General features: G+C 47.7%; 1 protein-coding gene across 1 annotated transcript; it reads left to right on the top strand.

The window, feature by feature from the left end:
* Positions 1-426: 426 nt before the first annotated feature.
* LOC146050303 (transcriptional repressor protein YY1-like) lies at positions 427-17986 on the top strand. The gene is given in 6 exon segments (XM_083167236.1): positions 427-1300; positions 11361-11523; positions 13415-13448; positions 13450-13476; positions 14587-14745; positions 16309-17986. Coding segments are annotated over 6 exon segments (1179 nt in total). The 5' UTR covers positions 427-687; the 3' UTR covers positions 16492-17986.
* The last annotated feature ends 7295 nt before the right edge of the window (positions 17987-25281 follow it).

Here is a 25281-nt window from a genome sequence, read left to right as displayed (position 1 = left end):
AAAGCTAAAACCCCGAAAAGGGTTAGCCGCAAATATAACCGTAATTATCACCCCAATGTATGTAGGAAGGACCACAGCAAGAATCTCTGATCCCTGCTGCGATCCCCCCTGCACCGCTGCCGGCCGCATCCCTCATAGGTTTCTATGGGGGATGCGAAAATGCCCGATGTATCAACATCGTGCAGCATCCCTGGTCTATCGCCATTCTAAATAAATGAGAAATTGAATCTGATTGGTTGCTATGGGAAACATCCCATCTTCAATAGAACTCCCACTGTCCGTATATTTGCTATCTGTCACCATGGTACAGCCAGATCCACTCTACTACTACTGTCTCAGGACTATAGAGGAGGCGGGGCCAGGGTGGTTCCCGTCATCAGCAGCTCGCCCGCTCGGCCCCGCCTCCGGCTCCACCCAACTCCTCCCTCTGCCCTGAGCCAGGATGCCGCCCGCCGCCTCCTCCCCGCGCGGCCGTTGAAATGTCTGCTCTCGCGAGATGACGCCGGGAGCGGAGAGCGGCGGCGAGATTTGCTTTGCCCTGAGTCGGGATTCGCGTTGAACGCGGAGGAATAATAACCGGGGGGGGATAATCACCGGAGGCGGCGGCGGCGGTGGTAGTAGCAGCCCCCCGGGAGGGGGAGCGGAGCACCGGGGAGGGGGGGAAGACGCGGGCCCAGCCACCGAACCATGGCATCGGGCGACACGCTCTACATCGCCGCCGACGGCTCAGAGATGCCGGCCGAGCTGGTGGAGCTGCACGAGATCGAGGTGGAGTCCATCCCGGTGGAGACTATCGAGACGACGGTGGTGGGCGGCGGCGGTGGGGAGGAGGACGACGACGATGATGAGGAGGACGAGGACGAAGAGCCGCAGCACCCGCACCTGCACCACCACCACCACCCGCCCATGATTGCGCTGCAGCCGCTGGACCCGGACGACCCGCACCACCACCAGGAGGTGATCCTGGTGCAGACCCGGGAGGAGGTGGTGGGCGGCGATGACTCGGACTTGCGGGCGGACGACGGCTACGAGGACCAGATCCTCATCCCGGTGCCGGCCCCGGCCGGGGAGGACGACTACATCGAGCAGACCCTGGTGACGGTAGCCGGCAAGAGCTCCGGAGGGGGCGGCGGCCGCAGCGGCAAGAAGGGCGGCGGCGGAGGGGGAAAGCGGAGCGGCAAGAAGAGCTACCTGAGCGGCGGTGGCGGCGGGGCCGAGCCCAGTGCCCGCAAATGGGAGCAGAAGCAGGTGCAAATCAAGACGCTGGAGGGCGAGTTCTCAGTCACCATGTGGGCGTCAGGTGAGGCCGCTACCCCGGGGGGCTGGAGAGGGGATAACGGGGAGGCCGAGGCCCGCGCTCCGAGCTGCTGCCGCTGGGCGCCGCCATGTTCCCTGATCCTCCAGTATGGCGGCCCGAGGAAAACATGGCGCGCGGGCCGCCGGGGGAAGATGGCGGCCGAACATGGCGGCGCTGGTGGGGAGGGAGAGAGGGGGGGGCAGAGGGTGAGGGCCCGGGGACTAGGCCGCAGTGGCGCACTAAAGGTGGGGGAGGGGCGGCCGCCGCCATGGCCGTGTGTTCTCTCCCCCCCAATCTGTTACCTCAGCTCTCCCGCCGGGGACCCCATCCCATGTCTGCGGGGTGTGTGACTCGGGGGCCCCCAGAGTTGGCTGTCAGTGTGTGTATTGTGTGCGTATAACACAGCACAGAGTATATAGTGATACCTGTGTCAGTGTATATAGCCTGGTGTGTGTGTATAATGTTATAGGACATGAGGTCTCACTGTATATGTGCTGTATATACTGACAGTGTATGTGTAAATATAATGGTATAGGTCATGAGGTCTTTCACTGTATATAGGGGAAGTGCTGTATATACTGACAGTGTGTATGTATATAAAATGGTATAGGTCATGAGGTCTGTCACTGTATATAAGGGAAGTGCTGTATATACTGACAGTGTGTATGTATATATAATGGTATAGGTCATGAGGTCTGTCACTGTATATAGGGGAAGTGCTGTATATACTGACAGTGTGTGTGTGTGTATAGGTCATGAGGTCTGTCACTAATATAGGGGAAGTGCTGTATATACTGACAGTGTGTATGTATGTGTATATATAATGGTATAGGTCATGAGGTCTGTCACTGTATATAGGGGAAGTGCTGTATATACTGACATTGTATAATTAATGGCAGGTCTGTCACTGTATAGGGAATGTGCTGTATATACTGTGTGTGTGTGTGTGTGTGATATATATATATATATATATATATATATATATATATATATATATATATATATATATATATATATATATCTATATCATACATACTCATGAGGTTTGTCACTGTATATAGGGGACGTGCTGTATGTACTGACAGTGTGTGTATATATAATGGTATAGGACATCAGGTCTGTCACTATATAGGAGAAGTGCTGTGTGTATGTATAATGGTATATAGGAAATGAAATCTGTTACTGTATATAGGGTAGTATGTACTGACAGTGTATAAAGCCTGGTGTGCGTATATAATAGTATAGCACATGAGATCTCTCCCTGTATATAGGGGACGTGCTATATATACTGACAGTGTATATAATGGTATAGCACATGACATATGTCCCTGTATATAGGGTACATACTATATATACTGACAGTGTATATAGCCTGGTGTGTGTGTGTGTGTGTGTGTATATAATGGTATAGGACATGTGGTCTGTCACTGTATATAAGGGAACTGCAGTATATAGTTTGGGGTGTGTGTGTGTATATATATATATATATATATATATATTCAAATATTTTGATATCGGGTCATTATAGCAGTGAGTATGCTGTGCCACTGTGTATATAATGGTATATGACATGATATTGGGTTATTACTGTAGTGTCAGGTTGTGCAGTGTTACTGTGTATTTGGGAAGAGCTGTATACTATATACTGTGTCGCTGTAAATATCTATTCTGTTGTTCATTTGTAATAATGACATTGCATACATACTGTGGAGATTATAGTATGGGTGCATGACTTGTGTGTGACCTGCATCCTTCTCTGTATAACTACCAGGTTCAGGTCTTGAGGTATGCTCCATATTAGTACAGGGGGTGCACCTGGTTAGCTGAGCTGTGTATAGCGTATGTACAGAGGGAATGGGGATGTGTGTGTGTGTGTGTGTGTATAGGGGTACAGGGGGTGCACCAGGCTACCTGAGCTGTGTATGTAGTAGTAGTAGTGCGTTTAATTATAAGGTGCCATAAAGTGTCCAGCGCCGTACATAGACAGAGGGAATTGGGATGTGTGTGTATAGGGGTGCACCTGGTTACCTGAGCTGTGTACAGTGTATGTACAGAGGGAATGGGGATGTGTGTGTGAGAGGGGGAGGGGGGGTACAGGGGGTGCACCTGGTTACCTCATCTGTGTATAATGTATGTACAGATGGAATGGGGATGTGTGTGTATAGGGGTACAGGGGGTGCACCTGGTTACCTGAGCTGTGTATGTACAGAGGAAATGGGGGTGTGTGTAGGGGTACAGGGGGTGCACCTGGTTACCTGAGCTGTGTATAGTGTATGTACAGAGGGAACGGGGAGTGTGTTTATAGGGGTACAGGGGGTGCACCTGGTTACCTGAGCTGTGTATGTACAGAGTAAATGGGGGTGTGTATAGGGGTGCACCTGGTTACCTGAGCTGTGTATAGTGTATCTACAGAGGGAACAGGGAGTGTGTTTATAGGGGTACAGGGGGTGCACCTGGTTTCCTGAGCTGTGTAGGTACAGAGGAAATGGTGGTGTGTATAGGGGTACAGGGGGTGCACCTGGTTACCTGAGCTGTGTATAGTGTATGTACAGAGGGAACGGGGAGTGTGTGTATAGGGGTACAGGGGGTGCACCTGGTTTCCTGAGCTGTGTAGGTACAGAGGGTTTGTGTGTAGGGGTACAGGGGGGTGCACCTCGTTACCTGAGCTGTGTATAATGTATGTACAGATGGAATGGGGATGTGGGGGTACAGGGGGTGCACCTGGTTACCTGAGCTGTGTATATGTATGTACAGATGGAATGGGGGATGTGTGTGTGTGGGGGTACAGGGGGTGCACCTGGTTACCTGAGCTGTGTAATAATGTATGTACAGAGGCAATGTGGGATATGTGTGTGTGTATGTGTATAGGGGTACAGGGGGTGCATCCGGTTACCTGAGCTGTGTATGTACAGAGGGAATGGTGTGTGTGTGTGTGTGTGTGTATATAGGGGTGCACCTGGTTACCTGAGCTGTGTAGGTACAGAGGAAATGGGTGTGTGTATAGGGGTACAGGGGGTGTACCTGGTTAGCTGAGCTGTGTATAGCGTATGTACAGAGGGAATGGGATGTGTGTGTGTGTGTGTATAGGGGTACAGGGGGTGCACCAGGCTACCTGAGCTGTGTATAATTTATGTACAGATGGAATGGGGATGTCTGTGTATAGGGGGTACAGGGGAGCATGATAGGTTACCTGAGCTTGTGTATAGTGTATGTACAGAGGGAATGGTGTATGTGTATATAGGGGTACAGGGGGTGCATCCGGTTACCTGAGCTGTGTATAGTGTATGTACAGAGGGGAATGGGGGTGTGGTGTAGCGGTACAGGGGGTGGACCTGGTTACCTGAGCTGTGTATAGTGTATGTACAGAGGGAACGGGGATGTGTATGTGTGTGTGTATAGGGGTACAGGGGGGGCACTGGCTACCTGAGCTGTGTATGTAGTAGTAGTTTGTTTAATTATAAGGTGCCATAAAGTATCCAGCGCCGTACATAGACAGAGTGAATTGGGATGTGTGTGTATAGGGGTACAGGGGGTGCACCTGGTTACCTGAGCTGTGTATAATGTATGTACACAGGGAATGTGTGTGTATATATATAGGGGTACAGGGGGTGCATCCGGTTACCTAAGCTGTGTGTGTATATAGGGGGGCACCTGGTTACCTGAGCTGTGTATAGTGTATGTACACAGGGAATGGTGTGTGTGTGTATAGGGATTCAGGGGGTGCACCTGGTTTCCTGAGCTGTGTAGGTACAGAGGGGATGTGTGTGTGTATAGGGGGGGGGGGGCACCTGGTTACCTGAGCTGTGTATAGTGTATGTACAAAGGGAATGGTGTGTGTGTGTGTACATAGGGGTACAGGGGGTGCACCTGGTTACCTGAAGCTGTGTATAGGTATGTACGGAGGGAATGGTGTGTGTGTGTGTGTGTATGTATGTATGTACAGGGGTGCACCTGGTTACCTGTGCTGTGTATAGTGTATGTACAGAGGGAATGGGTGTGTGTGTGTTTTTTAGGGGGTGCACCTGGTACCTGAGCTGTGTATATAACACCGATTATTCGGATTATTCGGCATCGTCGGTTCCAGCACTGTGCCCTCCTCTCCCCCCCCCCCCCCTGCATCCCAATACCCTCCCACAGTACCCACTATGTCTAAAGAGCAAACATATTACTTCCGGCAGGCACCCAATGTGTCCAGATTAAAGAAGTTTCCGGACCATCGGTTGCCGTAAAATCGGGGTGGTAGTAGTTTGTTTATTTATAAGTCGCCATAAAGTGTCCGCAGCGCCGTACATAGACAGAGGGAATGGTGGTGTGTGTGTATGTATGTATAGGGGTACACCTGGTTACCTGAGCGGTGTATGTACATAGGGGGATGTGTGTGTATATGTACGTACACCTGTTACCTGAGCGATGTGTGTGTGTGTGTACAGGGGTGCACCTGGTTACCTGAGCTGTGTATAGTGTAGTGTTCATTCTAGAACCCGCCATATTTGAAAACCCATGCAGTAGCAGTTCCTCTTCCCTGTCTCGGGTGTCGCTGTTTGCTGTGGTGTTTCTAGCACAGGTGTGGTTTGCATATCAGTGCTGATATACAGAAAACACTGTGCTAGAAGCACATATGGTGGTATTCTATATTTTATTCATACCAATGACCAGCAATAATTGCTGGAAATGTCATACAGCCCATCTCCTATATATTTGGCTACATCTGTCACTCAAAGTGGGTGTCTGTGTCTATAACGCTCTGTTCCTGGACTTTCCTCTTAATGTGTGATTGCCTTCATCTGTGCTGAACACCTTTCTGAGAAATTAACCTGTTTAAAACAGGTGATGGCAATCATACATTAAGGGGAAGTCTAGAAACAGAGCATTGTGTCCCTCCTGGAGAGGGTCATGTTGGGAGGTATGTGACAGAGAACCAGCCCAGTGAGCCCACAGACAGTGCCAGACACCCACTGCCTTCCCATGTTGCCCAGCACTGCTACTCCACAGCCACCAGGTGAGCGCCCCCCTCCCGCGATTTGCGGCAAAACCTCCCCCCCCCGCGCCCCTCCCGCGATTCGCGGCAAAAACACCCGCTCCCCGCGACCCCCCCCTACCGCGATTCGCAGCAAAAACACCCCCGCGACCCCCCCTCCCGCGATTCGCTGCAAAAAGAACCCCCCCACGACCCCCTCCCGCAATTCGCGGCATAACCACCACCCCGCGCCCCCCCCCTCCCGCGAATCGCGGCAAACCCTCCCCCGTGACCCCCCCGATTCGCGGAAAAACACCCCCCCCCCGCGACCCCCCTCCCGCGATTCGCGGCACCCCCCCGCAATTCGCAGCAGCCCCAGGATTAAATGGCACATGCAAAACACTGACATGGCTATGGTCGACAATGAAAAAGGTTGACATGAGTTTTTGAAGATTTATTTTTAATTTTTTTAATTTTTTCATATTCATTGTCATGTGTCGACATGGACACCAATGAAGTGGCACACTTATGTCAACATTTACATGTGTTGACCTTTCTGTGTTGATTTTTTCTTGTGGCGATTCGCGTCACACCCCCCCGCAACCCCCCCTCCCGCGATTCGCGGCACCCCCCGTGACCCCCCACCTCCCGCAATTCGCGGCAACCCCCCACCGGAACCCCTGTGAACCCCGCCCTCCCGCAATTCGCGGCACCCACCCCCGCGACCCCCCCTCCCGCAATTCGCGGCACCCCCCCGTGATTCGCGGCAGCTCCAGAATGAAATTGCACATGGAAAACACTGACATGGCTATGGTCGACAATGAAAAGGGTTGACATGAGTTTTTGAAGTTTTTTTGTCATTTTTTGAATATTTTCATATTCATTCTCATGTGTCGACATGGACACCAATGAAGTGCCACACTTATGTCAACATTTACATGTGTTGACCTTTCCGTGTTGATTTTTTTCTTGTGGCGATTTGCGTCACACCCCCCCACCCCCCCCCCCACAACCCCCACTCCCGCGATTCACGGCACACACACACCTACCCCGCGATTCTCGGCACCCCACCCCGTGACCCCCCCTCCCGTGATTCACGGCACACCCCCGCGACCCCCCCTCCCATGATTCGCCGCAACCCCCACCCCGTAACCCCCCCCTCCCGCGATTCGCGGCACCCACCCCCGCGACCCCCCCTCCCGCAATTCGCGGCACCCCCCCCGCGATTCGCGGCAGCTCCAGAATTAAATTGCACATGGAAAACACTGACATGGCTATGGTCGACAATGAAAAAGGTTGACATGAGTTTTTGAAGTTTTTTTTTTCATTTTTTGAATGTTTTCATATTCATTCTCATGTGCCGACATGGACACCAATGAAGTGCCACACTTATGTCAACATTTACATGTGTTGACCTTTCTGTGTTGATTTTTTCTTGTGGCGATTCGCGTCACACCCCCCCCACCCCCCCGCAACCCCCACTCCCGCGATTCACGGCACACACACACACCCCCCGCGATTCTCGGCACCCCACCCCGTGACCCCCCCTCCCGTGATTCACGGCACACCCCCCGCGACCCCCCCTACCATGATTCGCCGCAACCCCCACCCCCGCAACCCCCCTCCCGCGATTTGCGGCAACCCACCCCGCGACCCCCCTCCCGCGATTCTCTGCAATCCCTCCCCTCCCGCGATTCGCAGCATCCACCCCCCCCACAACCCCCCCTCCTGCAATTCGCGGCACCCCCCGCGACCCCCCCTCCTGCAATTCGCGGCACCCTCCGCGACCCCCCCTCCCGCGATTCGCGGACACCTAAGTTGCAATACAGGGCATCTTTCATACAATTCTAACCATATTTCTCATATACAAACGTTCACAAATTAAGGGGGCGCAGCCCCTTACGACGGTGTGAAGAGCGCCCGTAGGGCGCGATGAATCACCTAGTATACAATACAATGCACCAGAGTGTGCAATACAACTGCAAATGCTGCCACCTACAGCTGGTTTCTGATGCAGCAGGGGATAGGAAACTGCTTAATAGAGTTGACTCAGACCATATGTCAGATCCTTATCTATTTTATTACCAGTTATTTATATAGCACACACATTCGTAGCACTGTACAGAGAATATTTGAACACTCACCTCAGTCCCTGCCCCGGTGGAGCTTCTATATTCCCTACCACATGTACACGCATACACAGACATTTTAGAGTTAATTTCTTTGGAGCCAATAAACCTAGCATTATGTCTTTGGGTTGTGGGTGGAAACCAGAGCACCCGGAGGAAACCCACCCAAGCATGGGGATAATATACCAACTGTGGTTGTACAGAACAAGCCATGGTGGGAATCAAACCCATGACCTCAGCGCTGTGAGGCAGTGATGCTAACCAGTGTTTGTCCAGGTACTTGCACATTATAGTACAGGAGACCTTGCATGCTACTTTGAGAGGATTCTTCTCCATAAAATTGGTCCCATCACACCACGGACACAGGACAGCTATCTGAATACAAGAGCATTAAGAAGTGATATTTATTTTACACCAGTTGGTACATATTTTCCAGCAAGGAAAATGCAGCCACATTGGTCATTTACTGGGGATTGCTAATAATACAAACTAGAAGTCTAAATATGTAACCATCCGTTCACATTACACAATACTGCAAAGCTGACCGGCGCATGGCGTCACTGTCTGGAATTGAATTTCCCCATAGTGCGTGATGTAGGTTTTGGCTTCTCTGTAATTCCCAGAGCATGGAATGGTCGGACTGTTGGGTGATTTGTCCACTGCTAGGCTGACAATGGTCTCCAGTGTTCTCCACTTATAAATAGTCCTCTCAGTGTAGAGCACCTCTGTCCTTGAGGCCAATTAACCGGTCGGGTTTTAATGTTTAGTCATGCTTAAGCACAGATGGTTAAATGAAACCTTTTATATATCCCTAAAACATGGAATGGGGGGGCTCAATTGTTTTGGGGGCAGCATTAGTTAATGTGCATCCAAAGGACGAATTTAATTGTTACGAATGCTGCGGGCACCAAACGTTACTCCTTGCAATCTCCTGAGGAGGCGCCAGAAATATGCGAGATGTCTGTTTCAGCACTGGGGCTCTAACCAGGTCTTTACATTGAATTGCTCCAAGAGGGCCGATTAATTACAGCAGTGCTCTAATCCATTAAATCCCCCTTGATTTTCATTGAATTATTCAGTCAGTGCTGTCTCTTTGGAGTGTTTGGAATGAAAGCTGGACTGTGAAGGGTGTCTAATAGGTCATTGGAAGAGGGTGTATGTGAGGTTCTTAGGTCATTTGGAGGGAGATGAGATGGTCCGGTGAGCTGAGGGAGAATAATTGCAGTTTCCAAGGGGTCAGAACAACAGAATCAGTATGTCGTACAGCGTGTATGCGCTATGTCACCAACGATGCACATTCCCGCTGGTTACCGGCGACATCCTCTGTCACCGGTACATGCAGGACGATTGAGGGCCTCCTCACTAGCGAGAGCCATGCTGCCCCCTCCCTACGCTGCTTGTTGTGGCTGGTATATATACAGTATGTATGCATTTGCCGATGCCGAAACCGCACTGTATCCCATTGAGCTAGATGTCGCTGTGCTAAGTGCCAGACTTACTGCTGATACGCCATTCTCGACCAGCTCGCATGAAGGGTGCCAGCTAAGATCTGTAATCAATGCAGCCCCAATCATCCAAAACAATTGTATTGGTTCCTGGGCACTTTACAGGAGCTAAAGCTGATAACACACGTCACATTCTCATCCAGTCCAGCCTACCAGTCACTGATGTGGGTGTGTCTGACGCCTATAGAGTCCTGGGCTTTCCCCAAGCTCTCCGGTTAATGTGCGTAGATGCCGTGCACATGCCTCTACCCATCTTCCATTTATCAGATCTATTTACGGAATGTTGCATAAATCCAAATAGGAAATGCCAAATCTTCCATGCATCTGTTAGCACATTCCTATAGCTCACTTAAGGTGCCCACACACTAGAAAGATCTGCGCATAAATTAGCCTTCAAGTCTTTTGCCTGTCCTGGACAAAAGACTTCAGGCAAGCGCACATCTTTACCAAAGATTTTTCTTAAGATCCTGTGTGCGTTCCTATGGATCTTTTGTTAAATCTTCTGGTCTTTCATGCAGCACGTAAGATCGGAGGATTTGGCAAGGGACCCACGGACCAAAATCGTCTGATTTTCGACTGATTATCGGTAAACATCGGACAATATATCGGCCGATTTATCGGAAATCAGCCAAAAAATCGTTCTAGTGTGTGGGCACCTTTACTCAGAGCCAGTGCTCTTCCCATTCCAGAAATGGCCTCTGTAAAGGAGGGTTCAGGCCAAAAGCTTGCGTGGATTTCTTCCAGGTGCTTCAGTTTCCTTCCATAATCCCAACATATTATGCTAGTACAATTTGGTTTGGTAGATTGTCTTTTATTTGGATGAATGGAATGATTGATTTGAAATGTGATTGGAATAGCCGCGGATATGAGGTGATGCATGGGTGGATTTTGTATTAAAGGGCACTATTGGCCTGTACAGATTATTATTACATTTTATTTATAAGGTGCCACAAGTGGTTCACAGCTCTGTATATTATATAATATATTTGTTTATTGATAACTTCCCTCCAGGAGTCTTCACATATGGGGCCTTATTCAGATCTGAGCTCAGTACAAATTTGTTTGGAAAATGGGCAAAACCATGTGCACTGCAGGTGGAGCAGTTGTAACATGTATAGAGAGGGTTAGATTTGTGTCAGTTATTCTGTTTCTGTGCATGGTAAAGACTGGCTGCATTATTTTTACACTGCAATTTAGATTTCAGTTACAACACACCCCACCCAAATTTAACTCTCTCTATACATGCTAGATCTGCCCCACCTGCAGCGCATATGGTTTTGCCCATTTTCCAAACAAACTTGTACTGAGCTCAAATCTGAATATGGCCCATAGGGAGAATCTGTGGCCGGCGCTTATTAACATTGTATTCTCTTCATTGAGAAATGACCCCTACACCTTAGCATCACCACTTGACCATTAGAGATGTATGTTATTTGTGACTTTAAAAGAACTTGACTTGCTATTTTTTCCAGATGACAAAAAAGATATTGACCATGAAACGGTGGTTGAAGAGCAGATTATCGGTGAAAACTCTCCACCCGACTACTCGGAATACATGACCGGAAAGAAACTGCCCCCAGGAGGTATACCGGGCATCGACCTGTCTGATCCCAAGCAACTGGCTGAGTTTGCAAGGTAATAACTATTGTAGAATTCTAATTGTTTAGAGGGAGAATACAACTGTAGTCATTCTGTCTGGACACGTTGGGCTGGTAGCCTCGAACGTACGCCCGGAGCAGATCAGTTATAGGCCCCTTCCTATGCGTGGTAAATTAGCTGGTAGTGCACGATAACCTGGGTTAAGTGCCCATTTAAGAAGGGCACTTTCAGTGCATTTCTATTCAAACAGAAGCGCACAGTAAGTGCAACCTGCATCCTTATCGAATACAGGGGGTTATTTTGGTTTCATATTTCTAAGAAAATTCCTTCTTAGATGGACAAAACCATGTGCACTGCAGGTGGGGCAGATGTTACTTGTGCAGAGAGAATTAGATTTGGAGTGGGGGGGGGGGATTTACTTCAAAGTGAGATCTATATTGCAGTGTAAAAATAAAGCGGCCAGTATTTACCCTGCACAGAACCAAAATAACTCGCCCACATCTAATTCTCTCTGCACATTTTACATCTGCCCCCCTGCAGTGCACATGGTTTTGTCCATCTAAGAATTTGTCAGAGTGAACTAGAATAAGTCCCACAGTCTGTGGAGATTAATATTATACGTCCATTGCACTTTTTTCTTCTTTTTTTTACATTTTAAAAAGTATTTTTTAATAGTGAAAGAAAATAATGTGAGCACATAAACCTGTAAACTTTCACTTAGTGTAATTTTCAGAGTGGCCTGTATGGTGTGCTCATTTCCTATGTATAATACAGTAGTTATCCTTTATTTAATACATTGAACACCTACTACAGCTGTGCAACACACCTTCAAGTATGCAGTCATGTTATGTATGCGTGTGAGAGGTATTAGGTAGTTGGTCAGACCAGATTTACAACCTTTGATATTTTTTTTTTCCTAATCGCTCACACTCTAAAGCCACAAATGCCCACATGCAATGGTGGGAATTCAATCAACATTAGGGGCAGCTCTTTTGTTTCTCAACACTGTGATGGGTTGAACTTAATGCAGGTGCTAAGCCATTGGCAATTCTCACCTTTCCCTTTAGATCAGGGCTTGACAAATTTCTTTAAAATCTAGGAGCCAGGATGAAAATGTAGGAGCTAGATAAACGAATAGGGTTAGTGCGCGCCTAAGGTGTGCCCCTAAAAAAACAGTCTATTACATATACCATGGGCCGTAATGACCATTACATCAAATATTGTCATGCTCATTACATATAATACCACATGCCGTAATTACATATTATGCCACATAAGCTCCGCTTATACCTACATGCTCGTTGCTATTGGTTTCATGCTTGACGCCAGGGGGTTAACATACTCATTTCCAATGGGGTTAAGATGCTCTGCCAAGGGTCAATATGCTTGTTGCTATGGGGTTACCATGTTCTGCCAGGGATTAACCTGCTCGATGCCAAGGGGTTAAACTGCTTGTTGCCATGCCATAGTCTGACAGCAGCTGGGGGTTAGTGGCAGCGGCCAGTTACACCCGGAGCTGCTGCTGCGGTGTCCGGGTGAGGCCAGGCTCTGACAGCGGCAGTCGGGTGCATATCCATCCGGAGGAGGAGCTGGAGCTGCCTCTGTGTGCAGGGGAGACTGGGCTCTGACAGCGCCGGCAGCCGGGTACATGGGTGAACCAGCCGGAGTTGCTGCTGCGGTACCGCGATGCCGGCTCTATCGGACAAATAGCCACGGCGGACCTGCTCTGCCATGCACCTGGCCATGACCATATTCTGCTTCCTCCCCACAAAAATCTGGTCGCCAGGAAGCAGAATCTGGTCGCCGTGGCGACCTGTCGCCCGGGGTTTGTCAAGCCCTACTTTAGATTGTATCACGTATTCGGACCCTTGTCTTGGCGGGTGTCTATTGTACATTGGTCACACCCGCTTTGTGCTTTTTCTTAAAGAATGAAACCTCGAAAGATCAAAGAAGATGACGCTCCCGAGAACGATTGCCTGCCCTCACAAGGTGAGTGTCTGTCTGGCTCGGGCATCGCCATTCTTGTATGGGGTACCCATATACATTTTCAGTATGATGTAATCGCCAGGTCTCCATTTTCCCATTCTTACTGTGAATATATATTGGTTGAATCCATTGGTGCCAAGTTTTAATTGTTGCTCCAGTTGCGGCCTCCATTACTATTGATGTGCCACAAACCACTGCGCAAACTGCTAATATGCACCCAAACAGGGTAACAATTGAATTGTTTGTTTAGGTGCCCAGCAAGGGTGCTGCAAACAATTCATTTACCCCGCACTGGGTCAAAACGGGTGTAATGGCTGGTAAACCTGACTGCTCTTTAGCAGGGCATCTGTGTGTAAGGGAACAAATTCTGAGCCTCTACCCGCTCTCCCGGCACTGAGATTGCGGAGACAGACTTATCTATAGGCTGCTATTAGCCAATCAGGTTTTACTGATCCATTATCGACCTTCTAGAAGATAATAGTTAGTATCTATTTGTTTGCCATAAGCAGCATCTCACCTTTAGTAAATGCCTGGCGGCAGGGCGTCTGGGACAGTGCAGTCAGTTGGGGTTTCTTACACTGACATCCTGAATTAAGCACAGATAGGACATGAAGGGTACAGCCCAAATTCCTTAAATGTTTTAATTGCAGCAATGGGAGAAGACTGGGCGTCCTTCGGCACTGGCTTCTGCTTAGACATTGGCCCTTATTCTGGTTCACTCGCAAAGGAAAATTCCTTCTCAAATAAACAAAACCATGTGCACTGCAGGGGGGCAGATGTAACGTGCAGAGAGATTTAGATTTGGGTGAGTTATTTTTGCTGTGCAGGGAAAATACTGACTGCCTTATTTTTACACTGCATTATAGATCTCGCTTTGAAGTAAAACCTCACCGAAATCTAATTTTCTCTGCACACATTACATCTGCCCCACCTGCAGTGCACATGGTTTTGTCCATTTGAGAAGGAATGTGCCTTTGCGAGTGAACCAGAATAAGGGGCATTGGCCTTATAGCAAATCTTAGGATTTTCTTTGTGTTCCCATCTGTATAAGGTAGTACAAACTGACCACCCATACGCTCCTTGTAACCATGAACTGCTTGTTTTGTCTTACAGGGATGTACCAAGATGTTCAGGGATAACTCTGCAATGCGGAAACACTTACACACACATGGTCCACGGGTACACGTATGTGCGGAATGTGGAAAAGCCTTTGTTGAAAGCTCAAAACTTAAGAGACATCAGCTAGTTCATACTGGCGAGAAGCCATTTCAGGTATGTATCCGTCCCTGCGGTGCCTCGTGCCTCATGCCTCACCCTCATGTGGTTTTCTAATGTCCATATTTAGCGCATTGATGTACTAAGGTGCATTGGGGTGTACTGCGGCCACTGCATTAGGATTGTATAGATGCGGTGCTTGGGTTGGGACAGTTTTCCCCCCTTCCATCATTTTTATTACCTAGGGATTAAATCAAATAAACTGCCATTGATTTACAGACGTAGCAGAATATGTCTTCCATTGTGACCCTAGCAGCATTTGGGCCGCTTACAGGGGACAGTAGAAGTGTAATACTCATCCTCAGAGACCTTTGTTGGTGATGTCACTGGTGTAAAAATCCCAGCAACTGCATTTTATTGGTTTTGTAGTATCGCGGTTTTGTGGAAACGCCATTCGTTTCCCTTCCTGTATCGTTCTTCAACCTTATACGATTTGGTTTCTAAGCTGCGCTGCTGGTAAAACCCTTGTAATGTATTGTCATGATACACCTACCACGGTCACACTGTGGCTCAGTGGCCTTTACCGCTTGCCCAGTGGGTGCCATTAGACACGCTTGTGTGAGGATTTATGTCTGCATGGAAAAGTGATATTGAGACTTTAATGTTTGGCGGTTCCTTCATGTAGTGTGGTGGCTAAGCTTGAGTTCCATATAGAGCCAGCCAACACTTTGGCGGGAGGCTTTCTCATTTATGTAGGTCTTGTGCTGGGAGATAACAGAAGTATCTCAGTGAGATGACATTGAACAAATGTGACACTTCTCGCTCATCTTCCTCCTCATCCTTAACATCGTCTTGACTTCCAAAAGTAGCATTGTAGGTCTCTACATGGCCAGGTGCTACTGTAATAAAGAGTTACAGGGAAACTGTTTTTACTACACTGGGATTATACATGGTTATTGCCGCCCACAGAGCTGATGGTATCGGAGCTTTCAGGCCCCGATTACAATCCAGCACTGGATGCCTTCACCTGACACGAAGACACATGAAAAATGGAGTGGAGAAACTCTTAGCATAGGGCTATTTGGCATCATCTTGTGGCCCACTCCCTGATTCTGGATTCTGCTGGGTGATCTTCTACTGTTCCAGGAGTTAGTGAAATGGTCTATTGGCTTTATATAGTGAACACTGCAATTTTGAGGATACCATGTGTGCATGCGCATGTTTCCCATCTACAATGTGATTGGAGACCAGATTGCTTCTATTGATTTTGCAAGCATCCCCCCCCCCCCCCCCCCCTTCCATCCCCTTTGCCTTTATTAATGGTACTAATGTCGTATTACTTTTTTTCTGCCTTTTAGAAATTGTGCTTGATTTTTAATTCTGGGCCCAGATATGACTGTACAATCTTTGTATTCTTTCTTGTCTACGTTGTTGTTGTTGTTGTTGAACAAATGAGAATGCGAGCAGGCCATTGTCATCCGTTCCTGGCTTTAGGACTCGCGGTAACTCCGCTGTGATCTCTCCCGTATTTAGACCGAGACTTAGGTGTAGGTGACAGGTTTCACGTTGCGATGACCCATACAGGTGTGTAATGGCTTCTTGTACTGTCTTGTGTTCCAGTGTACATTTGAAGGCTGCGGAAAGCGATTCTCATTGGACTTCAATTTGCGCACTCACGTGCGAATTCACACCGGGGACCGGCCCTATGTTTGTCCTTTCGATGGCTGTAATAAGAAATTTGCTCAGTCAACCAACCTGAAATCTCATATTTTAACACACGCTAAAGCCAAAAACAACCAGTAACAATGCACACATGGAAGGACGTCTCGCCCCAAGTGGCATCTTTATAGGCGTATGATGACAATACGCCGGCCCTTTGTATATGGTTTCCACGAATACATTTTAAAAGAAGCCTACTCCTCGAAGAGACCTGTTTTTGATAAAGTACTGTAGTACGCAATGGAGGGGAAACACAATTACAAGTCCGTGCTGAAGATGCTCTTTTACCCCCGTTATCCAGTTTTCAAGTGTTTTTTGTTAAGTGTATACCCCCCACCCTCCTCCCCTTCGCAGCAACATCCCCGCAGGAGAGACCGGGTGTTACAGCAAGACTTCCCGTCACAAAGTCTGACATCTGAAGTTTCCACACTTACATACACAGACGCTCACCTCTTCTGGAAGATTTTTTTAATTTGATTTTTTTTATTTCCAAGTGTGCATATTGTACACTTATTTTTTTTTTGGGGGGGGGGGGGGGGGGGGGGTTATGCTCAGTAATGCTATGTGAATCATTTTGGAGGGTGATAACTTTTTGCTTGCAGTAGATTTTCTTTAAAAGAATGGACAGTTACTGTACTAAATGCATACTTCAAAAGTATTTTTCATGTATAAAAAAATAAGAAGAAAAAAATTCAAAAACAAACCCGAAAAAATTGCAAAAGGAAAAAAAAAATCTTTATAATAGGTTTTGTTTGCTATCTTTTATTTTGGTTGTATTTTTTTTTTTTTTTTTTTTGTACTTTTTTTTTTTTTTAGATGTTATCACACTTTGTATAACTGTACCGTATATAGCTGTAATGAAATCATGTAGCACCAAACAGTAGATGTGATTTAAGGTAGCGTTTATGAAACCCATTTTTAGTCCCTCTGTTTTTTATTTTGAGGAAGGGGGAGGGATACGCAATATCCGGATTTTTTTATTTTTTTTTATTTGCCTAGGTCATTTGGAGAAATTGGTGCTTGGTTGTAGAATGTAATTTATAGACCCTACTGTTGTGTTTTTAATCGCTCGCCTGTGTCCGGCGGTGACGGGCTGATAAATTGTCATATGATTGGGTTGGAAAAAACAAGTAACATCCCCCTATCCATACAGCTCTCAAAACTGGTCTTACCCAATGACTTCCCTTCTTGGGTTCTGCTCAGTTACCTACAATTTGGGCTTTTGGGATCACCCGGCTCTTTTAAAATTTGTACCCTTCATTTGTTTTTTGTTTTTTTTTAAAGAATTGATGACTTTTATCTGAAGCTGATATAGTGTCCAGATAGCCCGGCACTGCCTGCATTTCACAATATGGTAGTTAATGACATGTGTGTTTTATAACACAAACTTGTGTTTATCCACTGTTCTGTATGATGGTATGTGAGTGTCTGCTAACTACGGCTGGTGGGGTCCTAGATACCAGCCTGGCTAGAGTTGTGTATGATTTAATTTTTTTATTTTTTTAAATGGTGGGGGAATTTTTTTTTTATTTCTTGTGTTTTTTGTTTTTTTTCTTGGGTTTTTTTTTTACGTTCTGTTTTCCAGGGAGCAGCCGCATGGAGAGAGCTGCATGAAGCTGTACCTCCTCCTCTCCTCAAATCTTGCGTTTTCACCGAAAAATCTTTCTACAGTTTGGAGAGCGTTTTTTATCCAGCATGCACCCTGCTGCCTGGGTACTTGGTTTGTTCTGCAATGTTGGTCATGAAAGTTTCCTACCTGTGTGACTCGGACACCAGGCATACTTTTTGTATTTTAATACTGTAAATACATTTATTTCCCAAAATAATTTCAGTTTGTATATACATTTCATTTTTTATTTTACGTAAACGTTTGCAGGAGGATGATTGCTCACTCGTTGCCGAATCTTCCTCTTCCGATGCTGTTTTTTTGCTGGCACTTCATCCTCCGTTGGCTTTTGCAGAGCTGGGAGTTTAATTAAATGTGGATAAAGATGTCTACTGCCCAATCACACAAGCTGCATAAACTTAAACCATTTGGTTTATTTTATCTCGAGTCAAGTTTCAATGAATCATTATTTGTGTCTCGCCCAATCGGAGAACCTTTAGTAACTTGCATGTTATGGGCAGTAGTCCATGGTGTGGGTGTAATAATTGTAGTCATTCTGGTACAGGCACCTGTGATGTGATGTTATAAGTGCACCTCTTCAATGTCAGTCTTGTGTATTTCTACACAGGAGACTCAGCAAGAGGTGACTTGTCCTACCTATAGCATGTTACTAGCCCAGTTCCCTGCACTCATTTTCTTGAAGTAGGAAATTGTGCAGGTTTGGCCAAACCTGCAGAACTACATATCCTAGCATACCCTGCCACAATTTAGCCATTATTTTATTTTGTGTGTGTGGCAGGGTATGCTGGGTCTTTCAGCAGGAAAGCTGCATGTTGGCCAACATATAATGTGACCTATATAAGAACCGTTACTGGCCTTTCCTTGTGATGCTAATCACTTATATATGATTCTAACTCCACTGCCTGCAGCTGGCCGCCTGCAGGAAGTGTAGAATGGGAGGGTGAGCCATGAACTCCTTCCACTGTGCCACCTGCAGGGGCCTTGGGTTCTAAACAGACACTGGAATGTAAGATTGTCCAGGCGCCTCATTATCATTGTGGGGCAGTGTTGGTTGTGAGTAGCAGACAGAACACTTTGCCTGCTTGCTGTCATTGTTCGCCTGACCCCATACATATGCTGATCCCCCTATTGCTCTGTTTTTGGAGTGAGGGGGATTCGGCATAGTTTGCCGCAGAAGCAGCAAAACTTGTGGCTAAATGTAGTGGGCTCCCTGCATTAGCTGTGAGCCTTGCTGTTTGGGGAATTATCGCTGTCCTGTGACAGTGAGGATTCCCACAGAACATCCAATAGAGTGAGTGGCCGGTGCGGGGGTTAAACAGTCAGGATCGCTGGTTTTCTGCAATCTTGCCGTTTAACTCCTTCACTGGCCACGTGCCCCTGCATTGAATACTGCCCTATGTATGCATTGGTTTATAGGTCTTGGTTGCTACCTGATCAGAATAAGTTATAGATGTACTTCAGTTACCCTTGTCTGAGTTAGAGCAGTGGTTCTCAACCTCAGTCCGCAAGGACCCCCAACAGTGCACGTTTCCCAAGTCTCCACACGGAAGCACAGGTAAAATGTATCCGTGATTAATGAGATGACTGGCCAGGTGACCTGGAAAATGTGCACTGTTGAGGCTCCTTGTGGACAGAGGTTGAGAACTACTGATTTAGCCCAGGTTTTGCCCAGGGTGGGTATATATTACTGGGTATTCCTTATACATGAGTGGCAGACATGGCAGAGCGCTTTGTTCAGCCTCACATTTCTCCCATGGGCTTATCCTGTACATACTCACAACTGCTGGCTTTCTATCTAGCAGCATGTGCAAGGGGATATACATGAACATGACAACATCATAAACTACACACGGGGGGCTGTAGCATGGATCCGATATGATTTCCCGGCGGTCGGAATCCCGACACTGGAATCCCGACCGCCGAAATCCCGACAAGGTGGGGACATGGATCGCCCCCCCTTGCGGGCTCGCTGCGCTCGCCACGCAGCGGGCCCAGTGCCTCGCTACGCTCGGCACGCTATTTTATTCTCCCTCTATGGGTGTCGTGGACACCCACGGAGGGAGAAAGTTTCGGGATTTCGGCGGTCGGGATTCCAGTGTCGGGATTCCGACCGCCGGGAAATTAACCGCATCCCTGTAGCATGTCCTCTGCACTGTAGTCATCATGGGTTCACTTTTGTCAACAGACACCTGCTTCCAGGTTCGCTTGTCCGTTTCTATGGATTAGTACAGTAGTAGGCTCCCTTCTCACTGTCCAAATGAGGTGGCTAAGATTTATTTATTAACAGTTTCTTATATAGCACACACATATTCTGCAGCGCTTTACAGAGAATAGTTATACATTCACATTAGTCCCTGCCCCAGTGGAGCTTATAATCTATATTCCCTACCACATGTACATGGGCACACACAGACATTCTAGGGTTAACTTTTGTTGGGAGCCAATTAACCTACCAGTATATTTTTGGATTATGGGAGAAAACTGGAGTACCCGGATTAAACCCACAGGGAGAATATACAAACTCCACACTGTTAGAACCATGGTGGGAATTGAACCCATGACCTCTGTGCTGTGAGGCAGTAATGCTAACCATTGCACCGTCCGTATTGCCCGGATTGTAATGTGCTATGCTTTGTTCACCTTCCAAAAACTCTGCTGGCTGTGTACGCTGCTGGCTTAAGACTTTCTTTATAGTTTCCCCTGGTTCTCAGACATGTGTTCATCTACAACAGGGGTTCTGAAACTCGGTCCTCAGGATCTCACACCGTTCATGGTTTCCAAGTCACCCAGCAGGTGCATTCATTACTCACTGACACATTTTAAAAGATCCACAGGTGGAGCTAATTATTTCACTTGTGATTCTGTGAGGAGACTTGCAAAACATGTACTGTGTGGGTTCCTGGGGCCAAGTTTGAGAACCTGTGATCTACAGGCACAGGGAAATTGCGATAGTTTTTTTTTTTTTTCAAGCAAGCTGTGTTCATGCAATAGGACGGACTGGGCTGTGTTTCCCTGCACCGAAATTATTAGGATGCCATTAGATTCTGCAAGGGCAACGCCAGTGATACCGCATGACATGCAAAGCTGTTTGGACATGGGATGCATTTCTCATGTTTGGGAAGTCAGAGTAGTCCGGTCATCGACATCAGCGCACATACATCGTGTTACATGCAGTGGGATGAAACAGCCATGTCCAGAAAACCACAGCAGTCACAAAAACGTGTAATGACGATGGGTGATTACCAGCAATTGGGAACCCTGCACTAGAGCTGTGTGTGTAACGTGTGCTGTTTTGGTCCATGACAATGGAGATTTTATCTATTGAATGCGCTTATTTCCTGCTCATCCCCTCTGTCTGCAATGTTACATATAGTACAGCAGTGTGCCAGCCTCGCAGACCTTAGCGTAAGGTCTGATGCTACTCTGTGGCGCTGCGTAAGGACAACCCTGTAGGTTATCTGCTTCCAAGCATTTCAGCAGACAAATCATAATGACCCGTGTGCAGAATATTACAGGTTTACATCAGATCTCTTGTGCAAAATACACAGTTCAACCTGGGCCGCCACTTGCCATTAATGCATCAGGTCTATTAGTGCACATTAACCAGATGGCGCACAGACATTATCTAGGTAGACCGTTAATAGATCGACATGGCAATTATCCAAACATGAAAGGTCGGCTTGAGTGTTTTACAGGGTTTTTTTTTCATGCTTTTTCCATCCATGTGTATGCTGATTGGGAATGATAAATTGCAGCCATAGTGGAGCTGATGTTGACCTTTTCATGTGAAAACATTTTTTTGTTTATCACGGTCAAATTATTGACTTTCTAATTACACATTGTCCGTGAGTTATATCGTGGTCCTAAGGCAGCAAAGGGAAGCCAGGTTTGGGATTTTACCTATGATCACCTGGCACAGAACATTGCCCATCTCTCCTGTAGGTGAAATAAATCATTCAGGTCACCTGTTATATCTGTGCCAAGTGATCGTACTGTAGAGGTCCTGGGCAGGGATGGCGCTGTAGAGGTCCTGGGCAGGGATGGCGCTGTAGAGGTCCTGGGCAGGGATGGCGCTGTAGAGGACCTGGGCAGGGATGGCACTGTAGAGGACCTGGGCAGGGATGGCGCTGTAGAGGACCTGGGCAGGGATGGCGCTGTAGAGGACCTGGGCAGGGATGGCGCTGTAGAGGACCTGGGCAGAGTTGGCACTGTAAAAGCAGGCATTCCCAACCACGGTCATCAAGGCACACCAACAGTGCAGGTTTTCTAGTTATCCAGGCTGGAGCACAGGTGACCTCATTAGTATCTGGGATTCTGATTAAACCATCTGTGCTGAAGCCTGGATATCACTAAAACCTGCACTGTTGGTGTGCCTTGAGGACTGTGGTTGGGAATGCCTGCTGTAGAGGATCTGGGCAGGGATGGTGCTGTAGAGGACCTGGGCAGGGATGGCGCTGTAGAGGACCTGGGCAGGGATGGCGCTGTAGAGGACCTGGGCAGGGATGGCGCTGTAGAGGACCTGGGCAGGGATGGCGCTGTAGAGGACCTGGGCAGGGATGGCGCTGTAGAGGACCTGGGCAGGGATGGCGCTGTAGAGGACCTGGGCAGAGATGGCGCTGTAGAGGATCTGGGCAGAGATGGCGCTGTAGAGGACCTGGGCAGAGATGGCGCTGTAGAGGACCTGGGCAGAGATGGCACTGTAGAGGATCTGGGCAGAGATGGCACTGTAGAGGATCTGGTAGGTATAGTGCTGTAGAGGAATCTGGGCAGGGATGGCGCTGTAGGGGATCTGGGCAGGGATGGCGCTGTAGGGGATCTGGGCAGGGTTGGCGCTGTAGGGGATCTGGGCAGAGTTGGGGATCTGGGCAGGGATGACACTAAAGGATCTGGTAGGTATGCTGCTGTAGAGGACCTGGGCAGGGATGGCACTGTAGAGGACATGGGCAAGGATGGCACTGTAGAGGACATGGGCAAGGATGGCACTGTATTCAGGGATGGCGCTGTAAAGGACCTGGGCAGAGATGGCGATGAAGAGGATCTAGGTAGGGTGTCGCTGTAGAGGATCTGGGCAGGGTTGGCGCTGTAGAGGATTTAGGTAGGGAAGGCGCTGTAGAGGATCTGGGCAGGGATGGCGCTGTCGAAGCAATGATAGCGCTGTAGAGGACCTGGGTAGGTATGGCAATGAAAAGGATCTAGGTAGGAATGGTGCTGTAGAGGATCTGGGCAGGGATGGTGCTGTAGAGGCAGGGACGGCGATAATGAGGATCTAGGTAGGAATGGTGCTGTAGAGGACCTGGGCAGTGATGGTGCTGTAGAGGCAGGGATGACGCTGTAGAGCAGTGGTAGCCAACCCTAGCCCTCGAAAGCTGCCAACAGTTCACATTTTCCAGACAACCTAGCTGCTGCACTCATTAATCACTGACACATTTTAAAAGATCCACAGCTGGAGCTAATTACTTCACTTGTGATTCTGTCAGGAGACCTGCAAAACATGCACTGTTGGTAGCTCTAGAGGACTAGGGTTGGCTACCCCAGCTGTAGAGGATCTGGGCAGGGTTGATGCTGTAGAGGATCTAGGTAGGAATGGCGCTGTAGAGGATCTGGGCAGGGATTACACAGGCAGTGTTTGACTATATACGTTGCAGCAAATGTTTTGCTTGTTCTGTGTAATTGCTACAGAAAATAAGCATTCCTTACAGGCTGTCTTTGGTTCCTGTAGTTCTGCACTAGTCAGCGGCAAGTAGCAGAACAGTTGGTAACAAACCGAGTGCCCTGATAAAAGAAAACAAACTCAGCATTTTTGGAATAAAAAAAAAGACCTTTATTTGTGATCAGTATTTCATTGTACAGTAATGTTATTCCAGGGGTGGTAATGTTTTAACACACGGAGGAGTCGCCAACGTAATTACGAGCAGCGGCAGGTAGAGGCTGGATGAGAAAATTAATTTGGATTTAGAAATGGAAACAACTCAACAAAACTATTGCACCTTTCCCTGTAAAACTGTAAAAGCGGTCACTGATCCCAGATTATAAAAATAGAATAAAATACTGTTCTCTTCCCATTCACAGTACCACAATGTCTGCCCCCTGAGTTGGGCACAAATTATATAACATTCATTTATGTATGCATTCAGTTCTGCTGAATAACCAAGACAGCTGCAATATTTCACATAGAATTGGTGGGATACCCGATCGGTCTAATGGACAAATTAGGCGTCGGCCACCCTTCAGCACTGCAGTTTCTTTTGTAGTGATGCTACAACATGACAGGTGTATATGACAGTATGTATTCACCATCCATTTATGCCTCCATGGCTGTGCACATGATGGCCAGCCGCCTGGGTCACATCTCTGATCTCAGTTACAACCCTGCGTCTCTGTCCTAGGCCGAGGCCTACTCCAGAATCGTACGCAAGTGTTCTGCTTGTGGCCACAATCTAAAAGGTGCAGGTCTAAAAGTCTGAGGCACAGGTCAGACCCGTTTTCCCTGCAGTGCCCTGGGAGGGTTTCATCTAACTTGACAGAAGATTCCTGGAAATCTGCCGGGGCAGTTCAAAGGAAATCAGATGCAATACATCTCGGGTGCTAAAAAGCAACCATGCTGATGGTCAGATTCTGATTTATCTTATGTGCTGCACATAAAATCTCTAGGATCCGATGCGCACGGGACTGCGCACCAGATCCGATCTGATGTCATACACCTCCGATTTGGGCCTATTTCACACAATAAAAATTGTCCCAATACTTTGTAATTGGGTGAAATTGGACTTGTGTATGGTCTCCTTTACACCTAAATAATTAATATACTAGGTTACTTATTTAAAAGTCTTGTAATGGTATAAAAAAACTGCAACAGTTTGTAGTCCCTTAAGGCCCCCATACACTATTCCACTATGACCCAATCTCGATTGATTGGGCCAAGAAATCGGCCCAAAATGGATATATTTGGCATCCGATGGTCGGTCCCACCCACAATGGATGGGATCGGCAGGTCCCACCGGCAAGACTCGGAGCCCGCTCCTGGCAGTGGGGAACAGGGTATCATGCAATATATGGCGTGCGATCCTGCTGCCCGGGAAGCAGTAGTGTATGGCCAGCTTTATACCTAGCCGTAAACTAATATTTTATAAACAGTCTTACAAATAATAGAATTTATCAAATACGGCATACTCCAGCCTTCCCTAGAAACCACATAAATGTGCACAAAGTGATGATTTCCCTATAAACCAGCAGGTAGGGGGTAACCT

The sequence above is a fragment of the Crinia signifera genome, chromosome 12 (genome assembly GCF_055691185.1).
Source record: "Crinia signifera chromosome 12, ASM5569118v1, whole genome shotgun sequence".
In the NCBI taxonomy this organism is placed as follows: Eukaryota; Metazoa; Chordata; class Amphibia; order Anura; family Myobatrachidae; genus Crinia; species Crinia signifera.
Note: the sequence above shows the minus strand (reverse complement) of the source record. Positions and strands in the feature narration are given on the sequence as shown.